The following is a 22,888-nucleotide window of genomic DNA, read 5'->3' as shown; positions in this document are numbered from 1 at the left end:
AGCTTCCCAGAGTGCGGTCGAGCCGCTGATGCGAAAAGTGCCAACTACAGACTCTCACTTGGGAGTCCCATTCGAGGCCCGCGTCTTAGCTAAATATTCTCAGAATATATTTTTTTTTTTTCATTCCTCACAAGGGGCGTACCGGCGCATGTCCATGTCCAGAGCAAGCCTGCCTGCTCCGCGTGACACGTGAAAGCGATAAGCTGATTTTTCTTTGCGTCATACACTTGACGTTCCCCCCATTGCCCGCATGCTAGCAGGCATGAGGAGCCGCTCTCGTAAGATTTGGCCTTCATGCCAGCAAATGGCCAGCGCCAATGGCCGCGGATAACCGCCAATAGAAGGTCGACAGGAGAATAAGTAGCGAAGTGGTGGGGAGGGGGGGAAAGGCAGTGAAACAGAAGGAGGAGGCGCGAAGATACAAGGTGGGGGAAATAGGCGAGAGAGAACCCGACTGTGGAAAGCCAGGCTTTGAAAAAGCATGGCAGCGGGGAGGCGGAGATTGGACGCAATTAATTGGGCGTCCCCCGAGGCGCGATAACGGCGCTCATCTGGCCTTCGCGCCAGCCCACCCGCGTCTCCTCGAGGAGCCCCCTTGGTTGTGCGGACAACGCGCTGCCTCCGCGCACGCACCAGGCGTTCCCGGTGCGCTGCGGGGGAAACGAACGCCTCTCCATTGACCCCGCCGGGCCGGAAGACATAACTCCTACGCGATTCGCTCGGAAATAGGGACGTGCATTATATGCCAGCCCCACCATGCTACGCGTCGGCCGCGGCGCGAACCTCCAGTCGAGTGGTGAGGGAACGTGTCGGCCGACGAGGAGGTCTCGTGGGATACTCTGCTCGGCGGTTGTTTACATGCAACGTCTTCGCCTTCATTCAATTTTCCCCCCAAAAGATAGAGATCGGAAGCGGCGATGACGAGGAATGGCCGGTGCTGAACAGCGAAGAACTCAGCAGGGCCTGCTACCACCTGCTGTTTACTTTCTCCCGAACAGTTATGCTTAACACGACAGAGGAGAAAGGCAGAATCGCTCACGTGCTGACGTTTAGGTGCAACGTTAAGTGAAACCAGGCTAGTAGTCGAAATTAATCCGGAGCCCTCCACTACGCCGCGGCTCACAGCTCACAATGTTTGTAATAATTGCCATAACTCAATAAATCAGTTTTCTGTCGCTTACTTGGCATGGTGGTTTGCGTTGCCAATGTAATTATAGCGCTTTATTGGCAATGTGAAAAATCTTTGCTGCATGTGTGGCGTAGTTGCATACATACGATTTTATCATGGGGTGATATCGTTGGGGGAATCTGAACAAACGAAACTAACGCCAAGGTTGAGAATAATAAAAAAAAGAACCCAGGATAGACCTCGGCGGATTGCAGCTGACTTATTAGAAGACACTGCACAGTCTGGTGTTGGAGCTATATGAGATAGCTCTCAGGCTGTGAACAACGTGGTGTCCGCATAATGTGCCAGCTCTTGACCCGTTCTGGAATGCTCCGGATTATTTCTAGATCGTACATGACCCTAGGCTGGCTAACATGATAAGACGGAGTTTTCTGCCAAAAAATTTGCTTGTTTCCCCCCTCTTAATGGCTAGTGAAAGCATTAAGTGTTGTGTTGGGTTTAATGGCACATAGGCAGCTAAGGCCATTATGCGCCAAGCACAGTGGAAGCATTAGGCTCTCTTTTCGTTTGAGCAACTTCGCTTCATCAACACTGAATTAAAGGTGGATGCAAATATCCTAGAGTCGCATGTTATAACACAGAATTTACCAGTATGTACACCCGCCGTGAAAAGTAAATGGAAGGTGGCTTTGTCAAAAAAAATTCATTCCTTTGAAAGCAAAGCATCATAATCGAGATTTATTGGTGCTCTGTGTAAATGGCAAAACTACAGTTAGGGTGCATATATCTGTTCTAAAATGCATGAAATAAGGGCGACAAAATAATTTTTTTTTTTGGTAATATTGCCTTCCATTTATTTTTGACTGCACCTGTACGCTCGTGGCACCGCGACAGCCAGTGAGAAACGCAGTTAGTGCACGATGGCTTAAATTTTCCCGACAAAGTAATTTCGTTGCGTGCGACGACAAAGCTTAGCTCTGCTTATAATGGCGTCCCATTATTTCAGCATGCGGATACAATTGGCAACAGCTCGACTTCGTTTGTCTTAAAACATTGTTCGTGCATCCAAGCTGAACGAAGCGTAAAACCCTTCACTATTCCCTGTATAATGATGGAGTTGACAGTTTCGAGTTGTTTGCCTCGTATTGGTTTATCGAACTTTTCGCTGCGTTCGCTCGCAGAAAAAAATATTCTTGGACTTATATATCCTCAGAAATATCTCGTAGACTCCGGCGAACAATTACGGACTGTTTCACTTTATTTTCTTATGTTCTAGTAAAGCTTAGTCGTGTACATGGGAAACGTGCAGGGTCGTCCACTCTTAGGGTGAACACGCGGGAGAGTGGCAGCGCTCTTTTGAGCGCCAGGGCATCCGACCCGGCCGCGCACAGAAGCGAAGGGGTAGACGACTCGAAGCACCGCCTCCAGGTCCCTCTGCGCCTGTGACATTTCGATGCGCGGCTGTATCGGACGTACTGGCGTTCTGCAGAGCGCGGTCACACTCCTACGTGTTCGCCCTAAAAGTGGACGACCTTGTACATTCAGTAACGCTGCCTCGTCTGCGCAAAACAGTAGTCGCCGGATGAACAAATTTAGCTCTACGCAAGATCACTGTGAGATTGGTCGGCTGCTTGGCTGCCATGTTGTTGGTTATCGTGATAGGAAAATGCACAGTCGTCTGCCAGTCAGAAAGAGAAATGCCGTGTGAATAGCTCTGCCAGTACGCGGCCACATCGCACAGTTTATAAAGACGAAAGTATCGAACCTTATTTACCACCGCGGCTAGGCTTGACGTGACACTACTAACCTAGCCGCGATGCTGCAGGGTGGCGCGACCCGAAGCAGAGCACGACCGTCCTTTTAGCAAAAATGACGCCAATTCTCCTAGAAGCGCACTCCAACGCGAGCGCGCGAAGGAACATCTATGTGCCACGCAGTCATTTGGCTCATATCCGTTGTCGCGTTTCACGCAGTACATCTCTTTGTTGGCGTGCTCCCACCACATATGCAACATTTCGCTCGCGGCATGACGTTCGGTTCGAAACTCCCGTGAACAATGTGTTGCCTAAACGTGGAACAGCATGCGGCACTGACGTCAACAGACGTAACAAGTGAAGGCGGGCTAGTTGGTGGTTGACAATGGAGTGCATATTGCAACCGCGCAAAACGACGAGGGACGAAGAGAGGAAAACAGAGGACAAGACGCGGAACTTCACCTAAGGTTTACTACAAGGAAAACCACATTTATACAAGATTCCTAATCACACCTGATAAACAGCAGACACCATCACATTATACAGGCACGTGGGCGCGCGTGGAACAAGTTAGCATCTAGATAGTTGAATTCTTTCTTGGATAACCGTTGCATAAGCTCCACTTAAGTATCGTTATCGAAGAAAGAATTCAACTATCCAGATGGTAACTTGTGCTATGCGCGCCCACGTGCCTGTATAATGTGATGGTGTCTGCTGTTTATCAGGTGTGCTTAGGAATCTTGTATAAATGTGGTTTTCCTTGTAGTAAACCTTAGGTGAAGTTCCGCGTCTTCTCCTGTGCTTTCCTCCCTTTGTCCCTAGTAGTTTTGCGCGGTTGCAATACGCACTCCATTGTCAACAGACGTGCAGAGACACCTGTTTCGGTCCAAGCAAGCGATGTACGGCAAGGTAAGCTGCGCCATACTGTTCGATAAGCCGTGCACGCAAAAGCCACGGGCCGGTAAGTCCTACAGTGCAAAGCGGACAAATAAGCCATGCACGCCACAATTGGCCGCAGCAATAACGCAAATGTATAAAAACGTTTTACTCGGTGATGGTTATGTGACGGCGTTCTTGGTCATCGCGTATGCATACGACTTGTGATGTTCGCTCTTCGTGAGAACAGTATCACTAATACACCTCCGCCACTCGAAATTTCCGCCCTCTCATCCCTCCCGTCCGGTTTATGTGTCACTTGTCACGGCAGTGTGGCACAAGAACGACAAAAAAAGTCCTAATTTTGACCGCAACTTGGTTGCGCTTTTGATATTGCTGTCGGTTCGTGATAGCGTGACACACTGCTGAGATGATCATTTCAGTATAATGAAAGGCGATACGATATATGTTTGGAACCTTCGCATTTTCGCAATGAACGCACATTTCAGCTGTACACCTTTCAAGCGTTAGGATATCTCATTTTAAAAAGATACGTGGTTGTTCATAAAATATCTAACGCCTTGCGCTGAGCAAAAGCGGGATGTTTTCAGCGACTGCTCCCCATTGCGCGAGGTTGACATTGAAACTAAGAGGAGACACGTGGAAAAGAAACTGCGCTCGGCGCATTAACAAAGGAACACAAAATTGCTGAAGCCCATAATATTACAGATATTCTCAGGGCAGTCCCTCTTTCTTCGAGTGTGTGGTGGAGGCTGCGATCCAGCAAAATGTAACTGCGACATCGCCAACGCGTCTTTGCGTCGAAAGTGACCGATCGTCTTTGCTGGCACCATTACTTGAGCGAAGCGCAAGCAATGACGCATTGCATGATATTGATAGTGCATGCGGCTGCTGGCGTAAGAACCGCGAACAAGAGGTGTTAACTTGCTGCACGCGACTCGCGATCTGGACGGAGGAAATGGTCATCGATATGGTACGGGTTCCAGAAATGCCAAAAAGCATTGAAGGTATCGAAAAGTACACCAGGCCACTGTCGCCTCTGAACACGGTAAAAAGTTAAACTGAAGTTCTTCAGGTCAGGATGTGTGTCGTCCTGTGCTCAGGAAGGAATAATTAGGTGTCCCTTACGGTGTGCATATGGCTGCCTTGATTGCCGCTCTACATTGCAAAAAACCATATCTGACGCAATCATCAATCAGTGCTACTGGGTGATTAATACATACTTCTTTCCACCATTGACATCAAGCGCCAGTTGCTTTAGCAACGCTTAAAGAAGAACCGCGTCTCTATGTGCAAGTTGATTACACATGCATGGAACACCATGCGAGTGTTGGCTTCCATTCCATCATATATACACAACCTCAGGGACTCTGCGCCATATACTTGTTTAACCACTAGCTACTGTAACGATACAGTTTACTAGAAAAAAAAAAGTAAATGTCGAACTGTCGCAAGGAGAATGATTTATTTTGAGGGTACCCCACTTCAAACAGCGCAGAGAAGAATTGCACTCATGGATGTTTGAGTTAAACTAACGCACACAGGCGTATTATGCAACTTACTGAAATAAGTGAAATATGGAACTCCATTACGGAGACCTCAAGCATAATGGCATGGCGCATGCGGTATTTGAGCTTTGAAGTGGGGTTTTTGCATGTGAACGGAAATTGCGTGATGTAAGGAGGTGCGAACGCAACTGAATAACGCTCGTTACTCAATGAACAACCCGCACAATCGTGAATAAAGGCAAGTACCCGGAACGACCGCATGCGAGTGTAACAATATGGACACTGTAATACGAGTAAGAGGCTGCATGCTTTTAGTGATTTAAGAGATCAATGATGTCGGTTTGAGTGTAACATCCAAGATTCGACTATATGCAGATGACTGCGTACTGTATACGAGATATAGAAAACGATGAAGATACAGCCGCTTTACAAACGGACTTTAACCGTGTCATAACATGGTGCACTCAATGGAACATGACTTTAAGTCCGAAAAAATTCTGTCACAGTCGTTTTAGTAGAAAAAAAGGTCAACAGCTGCAATAGCTAGTTTTTAAGTAATCATCAGACAGCCACATACATTGTTGTTTGAAATAAACAGGTGTTGATTTTCCCCATAATTCAAAATGGAATAAGTATGTTCAACAGAATGGAAAGCTGGGCTAGTTGTAGGTTGTTCATGATGGAATTTGTGGGCGCGAACAAACAAAACACAGAGAAGATACCACAGGACAGGCGCCTTTTTCACAACTAGTTTAATGGGAAGGCAACTAAAACCTTCCCATTAACTTCCCATTAACCTCACATTGCCTTCCCTTCCAACACCTTCCAACAAACACCTTCCCATTAATTTCCTATTAACTTCACATTGCCTTCCCATTAAACTAGTTGTTTTCTGAAAAAGGCGCCTGTCCTGTCGTATCTTCTCTGTTTTTTGTTTGTTCGCACCCACAAATTCCATCATGAATAAGTATGTTGACTAATAGTTTTGAAGGCTGGTCGCGTACTAAACTTCATTAAAAGAAATTTCTGCAACGTGCCCAGTGACGTGAAACAAGTTCTCTAAATCCGAAACGCACGCTCAGTTTCAGAATAAGTGACGACATTGTGGGATTCCTTCTACTAAAACCCTCATCAAGAAACAGGGCGCAATACAAAATCATGTGGAACATTTCACTTTAAACTAATGTTATTGTCACAGTAGTATCAGTGCGTTGAAAAAGCAGCTAGGCTGGGATAACCAACAGGTACGTGAGACCTTCTTCAGATTAATCTTCTTAAATGACATTCTCAATAAAAAATTTGGCATTGACCTTAACTAGCATCTTGCACATACATTTCCGACAGAGACCATAGCCGTTAAATACCAGAAACTTCCTGCCCAAAATCTGTATTTAAATCAGATTTTTTCCCTCGCACAGTATATGAATGGAACAGAATGTCAAACGAAACAGCTACATTAAATGACAGTAGCTTTCCGGGCACTCTTAGAGCATATTTACGGGTCTAACTTATATATGATCGTACCTTGTACCATAAGCCGTTGACTGTTTCTCTTATCTTTTTGCGCACTATTGCACTTTTGCATGTTACAGTTAACAACGTATACTTTTCAGGGATTGTGCACCACTGCCGATGTGCATGGAAGTGATTGTAGCTGCATTTCTGCTGGGTCTGTTTATGTTTGCATTTGATTACAGAGCTTTTGCAACTCTTTGTCCCTCGTACGCTAATGCCCAATTGGGCGATTTGAACGTACTGGAACAAACACGGTTGCCGCTCTGATATATAGTGAATTATCCATCGGCGCCAATTTCTTCAGCGGTTAAAGACAGCCGGACAGCTCTCGCCGTAATCACGTGTCTTGAAAGGCGCCGGTCTCTCCGCCCAGTGCGATCGATAACCCCGCCCTTCGCCACCGTGCACGTTCTACTGGAGTCCCTTTGTGCGCGCAGCGCGTGGCCCACGTGGCGTCTCAGAGAGCTGCGCTCGCAAGCCGAAAGAACCCCGTTGCAGCCCTGTCCGCACATTGCGATTCTGTACAGCTGTAAAGAGCAATTGAGAGACAAGAAGATAACTATTCGCCACAGATAACGCAGTTCCCGGCTGAAAGGAAATGACCACCACAAGTGTTGTGGATCCGAAGTGGAATAACCAGCGCTCCAAAAAGTGACGTAATACTTTGCTGTCCATTTCCTTGACAGGCGAAAATGTAAGGCGCTATCTAGACTTTTTTTTTTTTTACTGCGAAAGCAATGCTAATCCAGCCCCCCCCCCCCCCCTCTCTTTTTAGAAATATGCTGCCTGTCGAAGTGGAGCCTCCAGCCTCAGCGAGGGGCTGCATCTTCTTCCGCACCACCCTGCTTGGGGGCTGCCCACCCACCTACCGCAACTTTCGATCCACCACCCCACCCCATCGCACCATGTTCACTCTCCAGGAAACTTCTGTCGCGTTTGTGGAGCCTCGACTTTGAGTAAACACAATCGTTAGAGCGAAATAAAGTAATTATCGAGGGTAAATCCAACTGCTTTCGCACAATTGTCGCATCAGATGTCTGATCGTCCGGTTATTTTAGTGTTTTAAGTTTACACGGGGAATTCATCATGAAATGCAGCAGCTTTTTTGCCAAGAGGGAGACCATTGCAATTCAAGATGAATCTCCACGGCTCCTTATTCGCTTGTTTTCCTGAGAACGACTCGCATGAGCCGGACTCTTTTGAAAGCACCAATATTGCTTTTGCATGCACTTTAATATGACGCCTCTGACAGCGGCAATGTGCAGTGCCTTACAAGCGTTCGGGCTACTTCACCTGTGACCGGCGCAGCCGCCAAGCCTATGATGTTAGTGCAATGCTCGGCGCCTTCGATGTCCTATAAGCAGCGAGATGAGCAGCCCTTCTCGCTGCCTAAAGCGACGCTAGTGTGGAGACCGCCACGCTCCAAGTGGCCTGAGGACGATTTAAAAAAAAAAAACTGCGATCGCCAGGTAGCCTCATTGCGTTGCTGAAGTTCGTCTCGGCAAACCAGGAGTACGGCGCACGACGTCACTTACAGCGCAGTGTTTCTGAAAGGACTGACTAAGGAAGTCGGGACTATTCTTGAAATGGTAGGATATCGACTGATTCATTACACAACACCATACAGAAGAAGAGATTTGAAGCGTCAAAACTTAGCCGTATTTAGCACTCCGTGCCCGTTGTGGCTCAAAGCGGTGGCAAAGTTCTGCTTTTACAGCCGCGTGAACAAAGAAGGACACCACTGGAAAACAACTAAAGGTAGGCGGAATCCCACACGCAAAAGTAACTCTTACAATGAAAAAAAAAAAAAATAGTGCGGAGCTTCATGCCTTTATGTGAAAACAGCCGCCGCGGTGGCTCAGTGGCTACGGTGCTCGGCTGCTGACCCGAAAGACGTGGGTTCGATCCCGGCCGCGGCGGTCGAATTTCAATGGAGGCGAAATTCTAGAGGCCGTGTGCTGTGCGATGTCAGTTCACGTTAAAGAACCCCAGATGGTCGAAATCTCCGGAGCCCTCCACTGCGGCGTCTCTCATAGCCTGAGTCGCTTTGGGACGTTAAACCACATAAAATGAACCAAACGTTTATGTGAAAACATGAAAGGAGTAACGGCTAGGAATTTGTCAGGACCGACGGTTCTTAACTCTCAATTGCTACGTAATATCTCCCTCTCATCATACGGCGTAGTGATTCGCTGCACAATTGCGTTCAAGAAGTATGCTTAAGGGAAATGCACTCTTAAGACCGGAATGAGAAAATATATTGAGGTTAGAAGGAGGAACCTCTCCCGCTAGTCAGAATGGAGTGGAGTTTTAGGAGACAGGTCCCACAACGTCGAAAACGTGTCCTGAATTTCCGTATATTTTGTGTCGGCAAAACAATACATCCTACAATATATCCTTGTATAATCGAGATTTGTTTATGTATCAGTGACTCAAACTGTCTTCTTGCTAGAAAGTATGCCCCATTCATCTAAAGTTTCTTTGTTCCGATGAGTAAAATGCCGCTCTTTAAAAACATGTTCAAGCTGTGCTATGCCGAAATATCTACTCAAAGGTTGAAAAGTAACGTAATGAGTGCATCATGCCCGTTCTCGTAGGACGTTTTGCAAGTACCTCGACTTATGGTACATAATCCTGTGCAACCTTGTCGTAATCTCTTCTCCGTTAAGCGCCATCGAATGAGTTAGGCGACGCGTACGGCGGCATACGCAGCATACACGAAGTGCGCCTGTGAAGGACAGCTCGATACTAAAATGAAAGGGGCTTAGCGATGAACCACCTATGCAGGCAACAGATACGGCTGCCTTTAGCCACGGGATGCTTGACTGATATTTTCTAATGGTTAGGGTAAAAGAGAGAAAGGTAACGGTGAGGATATTTTGCCGATCATTCTGTTACCCCTTCAAACATCCCTGTTACTGCCACTCACTAGTGGGGGGATCTCGAACATCATGCTTCTACAAATATAGCATTTTACAACAGCTTCCGTGAGTTCGAATTAAACGGGCATAGCGATTAGCAAACCTTAAGGAAATGCTCATTTTAAATTCTTCGTATTGTGGCACAGCCTCCTTCCAAAGGAATGTAACGGTTGGTTGCCATCGTGTTTGAGAGATAGTAAAAAGACCGGCCGACAAACAACTTCCTCAAAAAGACGGCGAAGACAACAAGAAAGTCAGTATAGATCGATACATTATCTTTCACCATTACAAACTACACCACTAACCTTCAACAGTCTTTACGCAGGGTAAGGAACTGGCACGAAAGGACGCTGCAGCTTCAGATTTCTCTCACACTGCCTGATGGCATATTGTCATAGCGAACAAATGGTATAATTAAATATGATAAGACCCTTTTATAATAAAGTACACCTTTCTCTAAGACAGAGGCAGATCTATGCCCCCCCCCCCCCCCGCCTCTTTCCGGAGCGCGAACTTTAACATAGAAAAACCATGCTTGAACCCTTCTTTTTTGACGAAAAAAGTCCAAGAAATACTTGGCTCAAATGGGGCCGCCCCGTCCAAGAGTCGAACACAAAGCCGCCCCAGCTCTGAGACCGATACAATGAGCACCGATGTATAAACTAGGAGCAAGAAAACAAAAGAATACGCCGAGAAAACGTATATATCAGTGCGCTGCGACTGTTACGAGCAGTTTCGGTTTCTTCCGGTTTGACGCCGCGTGCTTAACTTCAGCTTCGAGAGGTAGACAGGGAGACAGAAATGCGTTATTCAAGCGACTCATGCCCGAGGCTTAGGGAGGTGTGCTTGCCGCACCATGCGCTGTCACGAAGACCAAAGCTAACTTCTGTCGTGAACTGCAATTCCAGCCGCTGCGATATCCTGTGCGCAGCGTCGAGTTTTAAACGCCGGCATATGTCACCGCAAGATAAACAGCAAGTGGACCTACAGCGGACGCCGGCGAAGTGAAAGCGCGGTTTAGAGGCATGATTTGAGAACAGCCTCTAGGTGAAAAGCAAAAAGTGGTGGAAGTCCTCCGGACATGTCGATTTGAGCCAATAACATGACCGCACGTGCACTTCGCTGCCGATGACCCTGCCGCCGCTGCTGATGTTGCGGCAATAAGCAGCGAAGCCCCTTACGCAATCCTCTCAAAAGATGCCAGCCTCTTGATCGCTGGAAGCTTTTTATCCTGATGCTAAAGACGGCCGAACCAACCGCTTCAATCGCCATTACAGAATGTCTCCTACTTGTGTTAAATACTGAAGGTTTTGCGTAATTTCTTCATTCAACGTCGAAAGCGAGGAAAGCGTCAAAGCGAAATAATACGCGTAACAGCAAATTTCTCAAAAGCAAAAAGGGAGCACCTTACAACAACCAGGACAGGTGCAAATAGCCACACTATCGGGCCAGCAAGGATGATGCGTTGCTTCTAGTTGTGATCCATATAGTCTCGTCAAAATGAAGTTTCATGTACCGACCGATGCAAAACATATACACCGTTCGGCTAGTGCCTGTTGCAATTATTTCATTTGCTGCAGACCAAAGAATGGGGAGGATTCCTTAATCAGTACCTGTATCATAAAAAGATGAACACGGCCTTAGAATTTCCGCCACCGCATATTGCATAAGTAATGGCAACCGACTGTTACATCGCCTGATCGAAAGCATTTGTAATGTAATGAAATTCATTCGGTGCCGAATTTTGAAACAACCGTTTCCCTGGCAGTTTATTTTTATGCAAATAGCGCATTTTTTGACAGTTATATTCAAAATTGGCAATGAATGGCTCTAGGACTTATAAATAGGAAGAAGAGTGTGATGCATCAGTACAAAACGGTAAAAGGTCTAATTAAAGTCGCAGCCCGTTTTGTTTAATGCAATGCAAAACCAAATAGTTCCAATATCACACTGACACTGTGGCGCAGCAGTAATGCGCACCATTTATTAACACACGCAGAGCGACGCCCAAATCCTCCGAAACATGTTAAAAGCGCAACCATGCGAAATCTAGCCCAAAAGCACACGCGAGTCCACAAGCAAATGTCCGGATCCTTCTGGATTCTCGGACATGGAAGACAGAAGGCCGCTGTATGCCGCATGGCTCTGTCAAAAACTGCTCCCAGACATACACATAAACGAAATTTATCTCAAGCACATGCTCTCTAGCCTCAACATCCTGTTGACTCCATGAACAAAAATACAAGACGGGTACTTCCGTCGTTGTAAGTTAAGACCTGACTCTTGTTCCCCACAAAATCTTGGTTCTCCTTCATGACGCTTCGAGCGAAAGTCGACAACATCGGCTTAAGAAAGCCTGCAGAATAAGACTAACTTGAACAGGGTTTTCACTGTTAAGGTTCTTGCAACACATTATAGGAGGACGAGCATTTGCACTGTCGTGGCATTAACTCCCGATTCCATTGGCAGGGCTCTCTTCGCACAGGCTCTGAATATTCTAGGACAGTAAAGAAAAGCTTTCACTGATGCGAAAAAAATGCCTAGTACACACTGCCTGCCGTTTCCGCAACGAAATTGACAGACACCTTGAAACATTCAACGTGATGTAACATACAAACGTCAATCAGCGCTGTTTTCGCAACCACGGCGGAAGCAAAGTTTCTCGACGCGTAGTATGCTTTCAGGAACTGAAGTTCATTACTCAGGAATATTTGAACTGGTACAGCGTGGCGCTGGTCGCTCGCATATAAAACACAACAGGACACGCGTCACGGTGCAAATTTTCAGTGTGGACGACAGAAACATAACCAGTCGGCTCAGGAGCCAACGGCGTTGTACTGTTCTCTGAACCTTATAACCACAAAGGCAGGTGGGCTCGCAGGTGTGGGGTGCGAAGAATTACGCGGTGCACTTTGCATAAAATCTTCTGCCAAGCCCCGCTCACTAACATAAAGTTAGCCACGGCGATGGCAGCGCATATATCTTGTATATAGTGTATGTATAGAGCGCGTATTCTGTATATGTAGTGTGTTTAGTGCCATCTCATATCTCTATCAAATGAAATAAGAAACAATGCAACTATGTCTCCGTGTTTGTCACATAAAACGTGACAGGTGGACTACTTTCTTGACAGGACGCCACTGCCAAAAACAAAATGCTTATCTCCTGCTTCCGCACAACAGCACGGCAAGTACAGTCAAAAGAAAGATGTCAGGCTTCTAAACCGTAGCTTCTTCATTAAGCCCTTACGTTGCAGCACTATGACAAGTATTCATGATGTTCCGATGTCATCCAGTATTACTTATGAAGGGCAATAGCGGGCCTTGCCGACAGCTGTGTGTCAGCCAATTATGAGCGGCCACTGTCCTATCACTGCTCCACACAGTAAAAAAATTTGCACCCTTAAAGGTGCTCATGGCTGCACCCTTTCCACACCCTCATTTTTTGGAAAAGGGTGCGCTGAGCACGTTAGCACCTTTAATGCAGCCATGGACCCTTCAAAGCTGCGCGGGTGCAAGGGTGTTGTAGCTCCTTCGGGTGGAAGGGTGCGCAAGGGTGTACGGTATTCTTTGACTTGTCGAACATTCCAGTAGTTCAATCAAGCGTGCTTTGAAAATAATGTGAGCTATTCGAGTTTTCCATTAAAAGACAGCTGCAACCTTGATGCGAGCAGCTATGACTGGGATATGCGTCCCCTGAATGTGATAATTAACTGAGTTATTTTAGCTGAAGTGCTAAGCGTCACTGACTCCAAATAGGGGGTCGCTGAAATGGAATATATAAACTTCGAGAATTCCATGGTGTGAATTCGATGCACCTTTCCATCGCTCCAGTGGTGCAGCATGGCCTATTCTCGCTAGAACGCAGACCTACACCTTGCCAGAAGCACCACAGATAATCTTACAAAACGCGTTTGCAGCAGCGGCACAGTGCAGCTATCATGCACAGCGCAGGCAGAAAAAGAGGTGTTGTTGCGGAGGTTGTCGCGAAGTGGCCATGGGCAGCTTGAGCTTCGTAGTAGAGCCGATAATAGTGAATTCTTGAGCAGTGTTGAACAGATGCGCTCATTACGCAGGTTCCCTTGATGATGCAGTGTACCAGGTTTAAGCATAACCACAAAGAACCTTTGTTGAGTGGACCCAGAATCGGGGAGGAAATACATAATTTCTGTACAAGTTTTCTGGTTTGTCGCGCTGTTTTGATATGCAAACTGGGTCTGCATGGTCCATTTCGTTGCAAGTGTTTAAGATGCGAGTCAAACCACCGACGAGTATGCGAACAGGAGACTAACGTTTTATGGCTATCGGAGGAAGAAGGCGCGGCTATAAGCCTCCGTAACTGCTACGGAGAGAAAATACTATATTCCCTCAAGGACTTGCTTTCTGCTGGGGTAGGCTTTAAGAAATGGAGGAATTGTCTTAGCTTTCGACCATTAGCGTCGGCTCCATAAAATAGTTGCTCATTAGGACTCATGTACCGAAAAACGTTCAAAACAATAATGTGCATAACGTTGCTATTGACGAAGTGGTCCAGTAAAGGTTTTCCAAATTAATCAAGCTTACATGCATGCATGCGTGCCTGCATGTGTGTGTGTGTGTGTGTGTGTGTGTGTGTGTGTGTGTGTGTGTGTGTGTGTGTGTGTGTGTGTGTGTGTGTGTGTGTGTGTGTGTGTGTGTGTGTGTTTTAATCCGGTAATTTCATTGTCGTAATGTGAGTTCTACCTTATCTGCAATATTTGGGAGTATCTGTGCGTGTGAGTAGCCGATATGCATGCATAGCATCCACGAACATTTCGCGGTACGTTGCTTTTGGTTACTCTGGCGAAGGGGGCTTTGGGTACAGGCAAAAGCAGCTTTCAATTTTTTTTTCTCTCTTCGGCACTTGCTCGGTGCTTCACACGATGATGATTTAGAGCAGCGTTTTGCGCTGCGTTTCGAGCCACACTTCCTTCGTTCTAGCGGCGTTCGTGTGTGCAATGCCCGATTTTTAAAGCTGCAATGTTCGCGTGGCTGTAGTGTGGTTCCGGAGAAAAGCGGATGTGTTTGGGATTGATGACACGCTGCACAATGCGCTTCGCATCTTCGACGAATCAAAGGGGGAAAGATACCGCGTCAGAAGAATGCGTGCAACAGTTTGTGCCATCTGCTGGAACAAATTTTGTTGGGTCCCTGAAGTTCTGTGTTTGTATTTCATGTTTTATGCTAAATAAATACTTTCTACTTTCTACTTCGCAGTTCGCTTTTCTTGACACGTTTGGCGCTGCAAATTTAGTTCATTACAGAGTCTTCACCTTCGCTTATCAGAAGAACCCGACTTTCTTTTTAACAGAAACGAGTGCGGGCTGGGATGCAAAGGATGCATGTTGAGTTTTGGCTACCCTGAAAGCGACAACTCTGGTGGTACTTGCAAATGTATACAGGTAGAATTAGCTCATATAACAAATTGTAACCCCGTTGTTAAGATGTCATTTCTAACTGGCATAAATGAAGCCTGTTTCAAGCAGACGTACAGATTCTGCTAGACAATAAAGAATACAGAACTGGGAGGAGACAGCTCGCACCCTTCTGGGGCCGGGCTGAGCAACGCATAATCGTTATAGCCGGCGCACGGAGGAGCTCTTCCCCGCCCCTCGACACTAACGTCAGCGCTGACTCGGCGCCCGCCACCAATGAGCAGCGTGTTTTATCTCCCTTCTGCAGCAAGCCAACGCTGCTCTCTCTATATCGAGCTTCTTTATCGGTCGCACTGTCCGCGGGCGTCATTCGGAGCCTACGCGGCCGCTCTTCGTACCCCCAGCACGTGCGGCTGGCAGCCAAATCCACTTAGCTCGTCCAACTTTGAGCAGACTTCGCTTTTTCTTGAACGAAGGCAACGGGATTCGCCTCTAATTACAAGCCGCTCCATTTTCGCGAATCCAGCATGGCACCTAAATGGAGTAATTAAGAAGTTAATTAAATGCCCAAAATAAGGCCTCACAAGGGCTGTGGTTGTGCTTTATCTCGGTACGCTGTAAGTGTTTGACAAACAAAGCGCCGACGTTGGCTTTGAGGCGTTTCTCTGCGGTCTCTACCTGTTTTCTGGGCCGAGACGTTGGTATATATACGACAGTAAAACAAAGTCTGTGCGTGCCGTTGGCTCCAATGCTGTCTTCCAAACTTTATTTATGAGTTGATGCTCACACGCTGCTGTACTCCATGTGCCGCCACATCCACTAATGCACCCTCAATACCCCTTACCTGCACCGCAGCTGAATTTTGAATTTATTTCAGGCGCCAAAGAACAAATCTGTATTTGAACAGCACCATTTAATGCGCAATGTGGATAATATACTTCCTACATATTGTTAGACATGTGTAATATGCTGACGCAGGACGTGTGTTCGACACATTAGCGAAACCGGGCGCTCCAACTCTTGACGCAAAAGGAGAGCTGTTTCAAGTCATGCACTCTGCATGGGCCGAGTTGCATAGGTGATGACCCTGTACTATAATCACGTCTTTCTGCACAGGGCCGTCACTGAGCCCGTAGTGAACTTTATGACATTGAGGCGATTTGAGCAACCCCGCTGAACGTGTTTGGAATCGCTAAAAAACGAAAACTGCAGGAAGCCAATCTTTGCCTAATACAACACACCAGCTTGAAGGTACATCCAACGACTATTGCCCCCGGAGTTACAATACTAACACGACTCCATGTAGGTGCGTTAGTCACAGTACTCGTGGTACTCATATTCTTCATTTTCGCCACCTTTAGTACGCCAGCTTGAGTAACATCGTGTTAACAATGAGGTGCGGCCAATCAAAGATAATGAGCCACTTAAGACTAGACTCGCGCCAACAGTAAGCCTGCACTGCTCCCCCTCCATAGGCTGCCCGTTCAATACTGTCAGCAGACATACACAGTCTCCTGCTTTCTCAAAGGATAGAAAAATGCATAAATCTGATCGATGTTCGCACACACAGACTGAATGGCACCAACAAGGATTTTCACTCATCTCCGCGGTGTAAGGAAATCAAATGTACCATGTCGTGACAAGCATAGACAATCATGACAGCTTGCAAAAGTGTCATTGCAGACTGTTTTCAATGTATTGCCTTATTAATTAAAGATTTTAGAGTCTGCATATGTAAGATGCATAAAGCACGCCGTGATCAAGCTTTCTGGACAGCACGCAAGCACAATGCGCAAACGATATTCCCATCACCTTGATCGGGCCATGCATACAGAGTTGATGCCAGCTTTACTTCATAAATGCTTAGATTAGCAGAATCAAAATGATACAACAGCCCAGTCACGTTGCATGTCAACCAGCGCAGTAAATTTTCGAATAGTACGAATTTATGAAGTCAGCTGCCTAAACGTGCAACATTAATCGCAGAGTAGGTCACTTTAACAAGCGGTGAGGCTAGGTTATCTCTGGCATGAAGTGTTAAAATCTAGTGTGGCTCTGTGCGGCAACTGCAGAGCGGAAAGCGAAGATGCGTTTCAGCGAAAATCTGTAGAACAGGCCGCCTGGTAGATTCCACCTAACACTCTATAGAATGGTCTATAGACGGTCTATAGACTTCTTATGGACTTTATTTCCTTCCTATAGATATTTATTTTTGTCCAATCATAGTCTATAGGCTGTGTATAGACAGAAGCCTACTAAAAGTGTATGGCCATAAATCTACAGATTGTCCACAGACTGTCTATAGCATCTGTATTGCCCATTGACTGCTCTCTACGGTGTATCTATAGAGACATAAGACTATGGACAGTCTATAGACTGTCTTAAAAAAATTTTGTAAGGGCTTAACGCTTCGGAAGTGTGCTTCATGCGATGGCAACAGAGAAGCCAAGGCTGACGGTCTTCCTGCAATATTCTGCACCAGAGAGAGCGGGACCAACCCCTAGAAAACCTAATTTAGCTCATATCTTGCGGTACGTTTGAGTCATTTTGTTTCTTTTGTCTGGCTGATTGTTCAGCGTGCGGCAAATAACTTCACAGCATCTAAGGCTGCAAAGTTAGAACCGCATGATTTCTGCAGCTAGTACCGCCCGAAGCATAAAGTAAAGCCCACCGGCGCCTTGACAGTAATGGAACCATGGACGTTACATTTATGGCCAGCGTTAGAACAACTATCCCATCTTTCCCATCAAAACGCGTTGACGAACGTGTGTCACCTAAGACCCACATCTATGAGGAGCTTGTGGGTGTTCTATAGAGTAAACGATCACAATTGCTGAGAGGTATGCCCTATAGTGCACTGGGCTTTTGTTCTATGGAGAGAGTCACAAACGTATCGTGCAAGCGTGCAAAAAGTATCATGCGAAGGATGTCCACGACTGTATTGTATGCTGTCGAAACAGTGTCCCTAGGATGTGTACCATTATGATGGTAAACCGGTAGGCTGCATCTGCGGAAAATTTGACTTCAAGACAATAAAAAATGACAGATCCCTTTTTATCATCATAGACGTTATTTACGCTCAACCCACGTACAAGCCGAAAAACTACAACCTCTCAATGCACAACCGCCACCGGCAAAGCTCTCCCTTTCTTATCCTTACTGAAGCTCGGAGAAGCATACTCCCAAAGACTTGCAAACCATGCATAGTGGAAACGGTAAACAGTCTCCAACAGTGGCAAGTCCCCTACGGTTCCATGTGTTCAAAACATGACATCATGTGTACACAATGTGTACAAACATTATACTGTTATAACGTTGGTTACTTTAATCCCTACAACATTATGTCGCAGTGAGCAGATCAATAAACAGCATATAAAAAAGTGTAGGGATGCGAACGCGGATTGAGCAGACCACTTAATGGCATTTGGCGTCCAACAATTCTTGATTCTGAGTTACAAGCTTTCTTTCTTCCCCATAAACTGGCTATCTCCAAATGAAACCAGCCTAAGGGTATCCACTCAATGAAATGAACCATCGTTCAAAGCGGAGCTGCAAGCTGATTCGCGTCTCTCTAATGACGATGAAGATGGGGTGCTCTCTGGAGGCGCGAAGAGGGCCAACAGAGGTTGCGCTGCCGAGCGCAGGGCCGTTTTGCACATCCTGTGGCCACGTGCGCGCAGGGGCACGACCACCCACACCGCCTGTCTGGTGCACGCAGAACAGCCAGGAAGGCGGCCTTGGACGGCCTTTTGCCTGCCGGATGACGGCATGTCCGCCCTCGGGATGGGGGGCCAAGCATATATCATAACGCAGCATCAATTTTACACCGCTGTCAACACTGACATCGGATGTTGAAGCTGTGCGCTAGAATCCTGCAGCCTGACACGTCATTAGCTGTTTCCCCTTGACCTCGTGCATACGATGTTGAACCGACCCACGTCATCAAGCCCTTGCGCTCTGATTACTGCTAGACACCAAATGCAGTCAAACAAGCCTCTTGAAGAGTGCCTCATCAGTCACGCAAACGTCATGGACAATGACTAGAACGAGCGGATGTGACCCACCACGTGATGGGGCAGCTCCTTTCATAAGCGCTTGCAGCAGTGTGCGCCGGTGCATGCGATTTAGCCCCCAGCCCACATTCTCTGAACACTGCGTCTACAGGTCCATGACACGAAACACAGCGCAAGCATGGTTCGACACATGACACACAGCGCGAGGGTGCCCTTCCACAGGTATCCACAGCACGGAGCCTACGTGTCAACGCCGGTGCAAGTGTTCACACGGCTGTGTGCGACACCTGCTTGGCGCGGGGCTGCGAACAGTGCAGGCTGCGTGCAACCACGTATACGCAGCGCGCGCGCTCGGCCATGCCTCGCCGCGGAGCCGCCGGAACGGCATGCGAGCGCGGCAGCCGGCGGCGAACACGGTGGCGGCCGTTTTCAAAGGTCCGCCGGGAGCGGCGAACCCGTGAAAGCGGCCGTCGCGCAGAGACGGCGAATACACGCGACCACTCACCGGAGCTGGCTGCTGCCGAGGGCCACGAGGCGCTGGCCGGCTGGCCGGGCGACTCTCGCGCCATGATCGCCGCGATCGAGAAGTCGGTGGCGCGCAGTCCGCTGCTGGCCGTCGATGGCGGAGGTTTGACGGCCTCCTCTTGCATCATCACCACGTCGCGCTCAACAGACAACAGCATCGGGCTCAACTCGGGTCCGCCGCCGTCAGGCCCACACGCGCGTCGGGCCCGCTGGCCGCTCGCCGCAATTAATTAGAGCGTGCCGCCGGTGCGTTCGCGCTGGCCGCTACAGAAACGGGCTCTGCTGCCGACAGCCGGCCGAGGGCGCCGCCGCCGCCACCAGCTGCCAGCCCGCTGCGCGGCACGCCCCGCGGGGAGGCGGGCACGCGCGGCCCAATGGCGGCGCTCCGGCGGCAGCCAGCGACACCTGGACGGCCGCGCGCAAAGCGCCGGGGCGCAGCCGCTGCCGCCCGGCGGGGGCCGGCCCGGGGGGAGGGGCGACGCCGCCGCCGCCGCGAGGCTCATTTTGCGGGCCCGTCGAAGGCGCTAAACCATCCTTGTCAACGTCGACTCTGACTCGGCAGGCATGCCGCCGCTCCTCCCTTATTTGCCACACGGGCCGTTCACAATGCCACTCGTTATGCCCGAGAATGCCGGCGGAAAAAGCATAAAATCAGAACGGTTGAAATTTTGGCCACGGCACAAGTTTGCACGGGAAAGCCGCGTTCAGCTGAGGACGCAGCTAGAGCATTGGTGCGCGCGAGCCTGTACCCTCCCTCGCCCACCACACGAGCCTTTCGTCTGGGTACGCTGTCATATGATCAATGTGCCCTGTTGTCCGGGCAGTGTCAGGAAAGGCCTGTGTTTCTTACAGCAAAGGACCAGCTTCACTTTGATCATACCGATCGGATTCAGAAGCGTTCGTGTTATGCAACGAGCTTGCAGATGCTAGGTAAAGAGAGAGGTCTTTGTAATGAAGAATTGCAACAGCTATGTTTCTTATCAATACCACACTACTCCTATGGAACTCCGGTCAAAAAGGGATTTCCAGAATTTAACAACTCTTGCGACCAGAAGCCAAAGTTAGATCGTGGCGTTTCCTCACGTGGCCATAATTTGAAATAATTGGCAATGGCATGAAAGTTGAATCCCACATTATACAATAGCGCGCTTCTACTAATACGACCTCCGCCTTCTGTTCTATGCGCAGAAGAGCTACCGGGTGGCACTATACAACGCCTTTTGGTAATTGAATGACCAGACCACGCTCAAGAACGAAGATACTGCCGGTACATTCCAGAGAGAACTGTGCAGTGACGGTGGCAACACGGAAATTCCCTGCCTCTTTGGCAGCCTCCGAAGGTGTTTAACATTTGCAGTGCCCTCGTGAGCTGCGCCTGTGAAGGAATAAGCGACGCAGAAGTGTTTCGAACCTGGCCTGCCTTGTTAAAACCGAGTTCAAACCACAAACCTGTCGTAGGCACGGATACCCTTGTGTTTCTCCGCTATAAGCGAACGCTACAAGCTGCCTTTCTATGCCACATATTCCGGTGGCACTGGTTTCTGCGACAAGTGGCGTGGTTCAACTGAGTAAAACTTCTACACACACTTTAGAAGAATATTGTGTAAGAGTCGTTAATGCGTGATCAGTCAACAGCGCAGCAGTTGCTTATATGTGCATAAGGGAGTGATTACTCATCGTGCATCATGATGCATATGCATACATCAAGAGCAGGCGCATAGCCAGGAATTTATTTTTCTCGGGAGGGGCCCAAGGTAATTTCTTGTATCGAGTGTGGGCAGGGATGGGGTTGCTGGGGAGTACATGGCAAATAAAAGTATTGCTAAAAGAAAACTAGAGGGGTGACGGAGGGGGTACTTGTGCCCTGTCCCCCTCCGCCCCACAGAAGGTCTTCCCTACCTTAGGTACGTGCCTAATCAGGAGACCATCCATCATGTGTTCCGATGAAAGAATCGCACAGAACAGCACAGCAGTCTCATGACTAACGCTATACAGGCATCTATCATGAAAATGGTGAGGACTGCGACTATGAAGGCTAAGCATTTAACAAAAGATCACTTTGCAGAGTTTAAATTTTTGTACTCAGTCGAAAATCCTGGGTGGCAAAAAAGAGGCATGGATATCCACACAACGCCGACTCCTAAGCTTTGTGCGTGTAAGCAGAGCCGCCGAAATCAGGCGGAAGTTGTTGCGCATTGGCACAGGGCTTGCATGCTGTGTAGCTGCGCACGACGAGCCTTGCTTAGTAAATGCGCACTTCTGGCACGAGCAAATTGTTTCAGCCTACGCATTCCGTTTGCTTCTTTTTTTCTCTTCAACATACCAGAGATGAGAGGTATGTGTTTCCCCTGTCAGGCTCTCTTCAGCGAAAAGATAGTGCATGTAGCAAAACGAAAGCTTCATGCATTTTATTTTTTTGACGTTCAACACATCCTACAACATGTTCATGGCCGGTAATCGCATGATGCGGGGCGCTCACAAGTATGCTTTGGCATGGACTTCACAGAGAATACAGCCATGCCGGAGAAGACGGTGATATGTGCGTGTGTTGTTTTGCTATTGCAGAGCAGCATGACACTCCATCCCAACTGTTTTAACGAACTACCTCATATATGACCGGACAGTGACAAGAAACTTTAACGCGTGCAGTTTTGAACGTATCTGTTTTTATTTATTTTATTTGTAGTCTATAAATAGTATTATCTTCCCTCTTCCTGTCTCCTGCCCTCCTTCTGACCCCATTCTGTCTGTCTTTCGCAACTCCTCTACTTCCCTCCCCCTCTTCCCCCTCCTTTCCTTCGGCCGCTGTTCAGGTGTGCACGTTCTGGGTGAAGGAGATGTATTGGCCGGCACCCGCCCTCGATTCGCACTACCACACTACCGTCATACGATACGATAGAGAACTATCATAATGTACCCTATGCTGTACCATACTGGACTTAGCTGTACCAAACACGATCAATATCCGTATGTCACCACTGACGCAGCATTCCACCTTCCCTACATCATGCAATAAATTCTTTAAAATTCTCTAAATGCGTCTGTTGCTTGTTCTCGGACGTTACAAACCTAATGTGCTAATTTGTCCCCGCCGAGGCGGCTCAGTGGTTATGGTGCTCGGCTGCTGGCCCGAAAGACGCGGGTTATAGACCCCGGCCGTGGCAGTCGAATTTCGATGGAGGCGAAATTCTAGAGGCCCGTGTGCTGTGCGATGTCAGTGCACGTTAAAGAACC

At 47.9% G+C, this 22,888-nt stretch overlaps 1 protein-coding gene across 1 annotated transcript in view; it reads right to left on the bottom strand.

Moving 5' to 3' along the window:
- The window catches only part of LOC149350600 (uncharacterized), a 128,620-nt gene extending 108,657 nt beyond the window's left edge, over nt 1-19,963 (bottom strand). Inside the window, exon 1 of the mRNA XM_089579650.1 lies at nt 19,635-19,963. Within this exon, the coding sequence (XP_089435776.1) occupies nt 19,635-19,812 (178 nt within the window). The 5' untranslated portion in view covers nt 19,813-19,963. The remainder of the gene's footprint in view (nt 1-19,634) is intronic.
- Between the last annotated feature and the right edge of the window lie 2,925 nt (nt 19,964-22,888).

This window comes from Amblyomma mixtum, chromosome 3, assembly GCF_055824585.1.
Source record: "Amblyomma mixtum isolate Tamu chromosome 3, ASM5582458v1, whole genome shotgun sequence".
NCBI lineage: Eukaryota > Metazoa > Arthropoda > Arachnida > Ixodida > Ixodidae > Amblyomma > Amblyomma mixtum.
The sequence above is the reverse complement of the archived record's forward strand: the minus strand, read 5'-3'. Positions and strand labels throughout refer to the sequence as shown.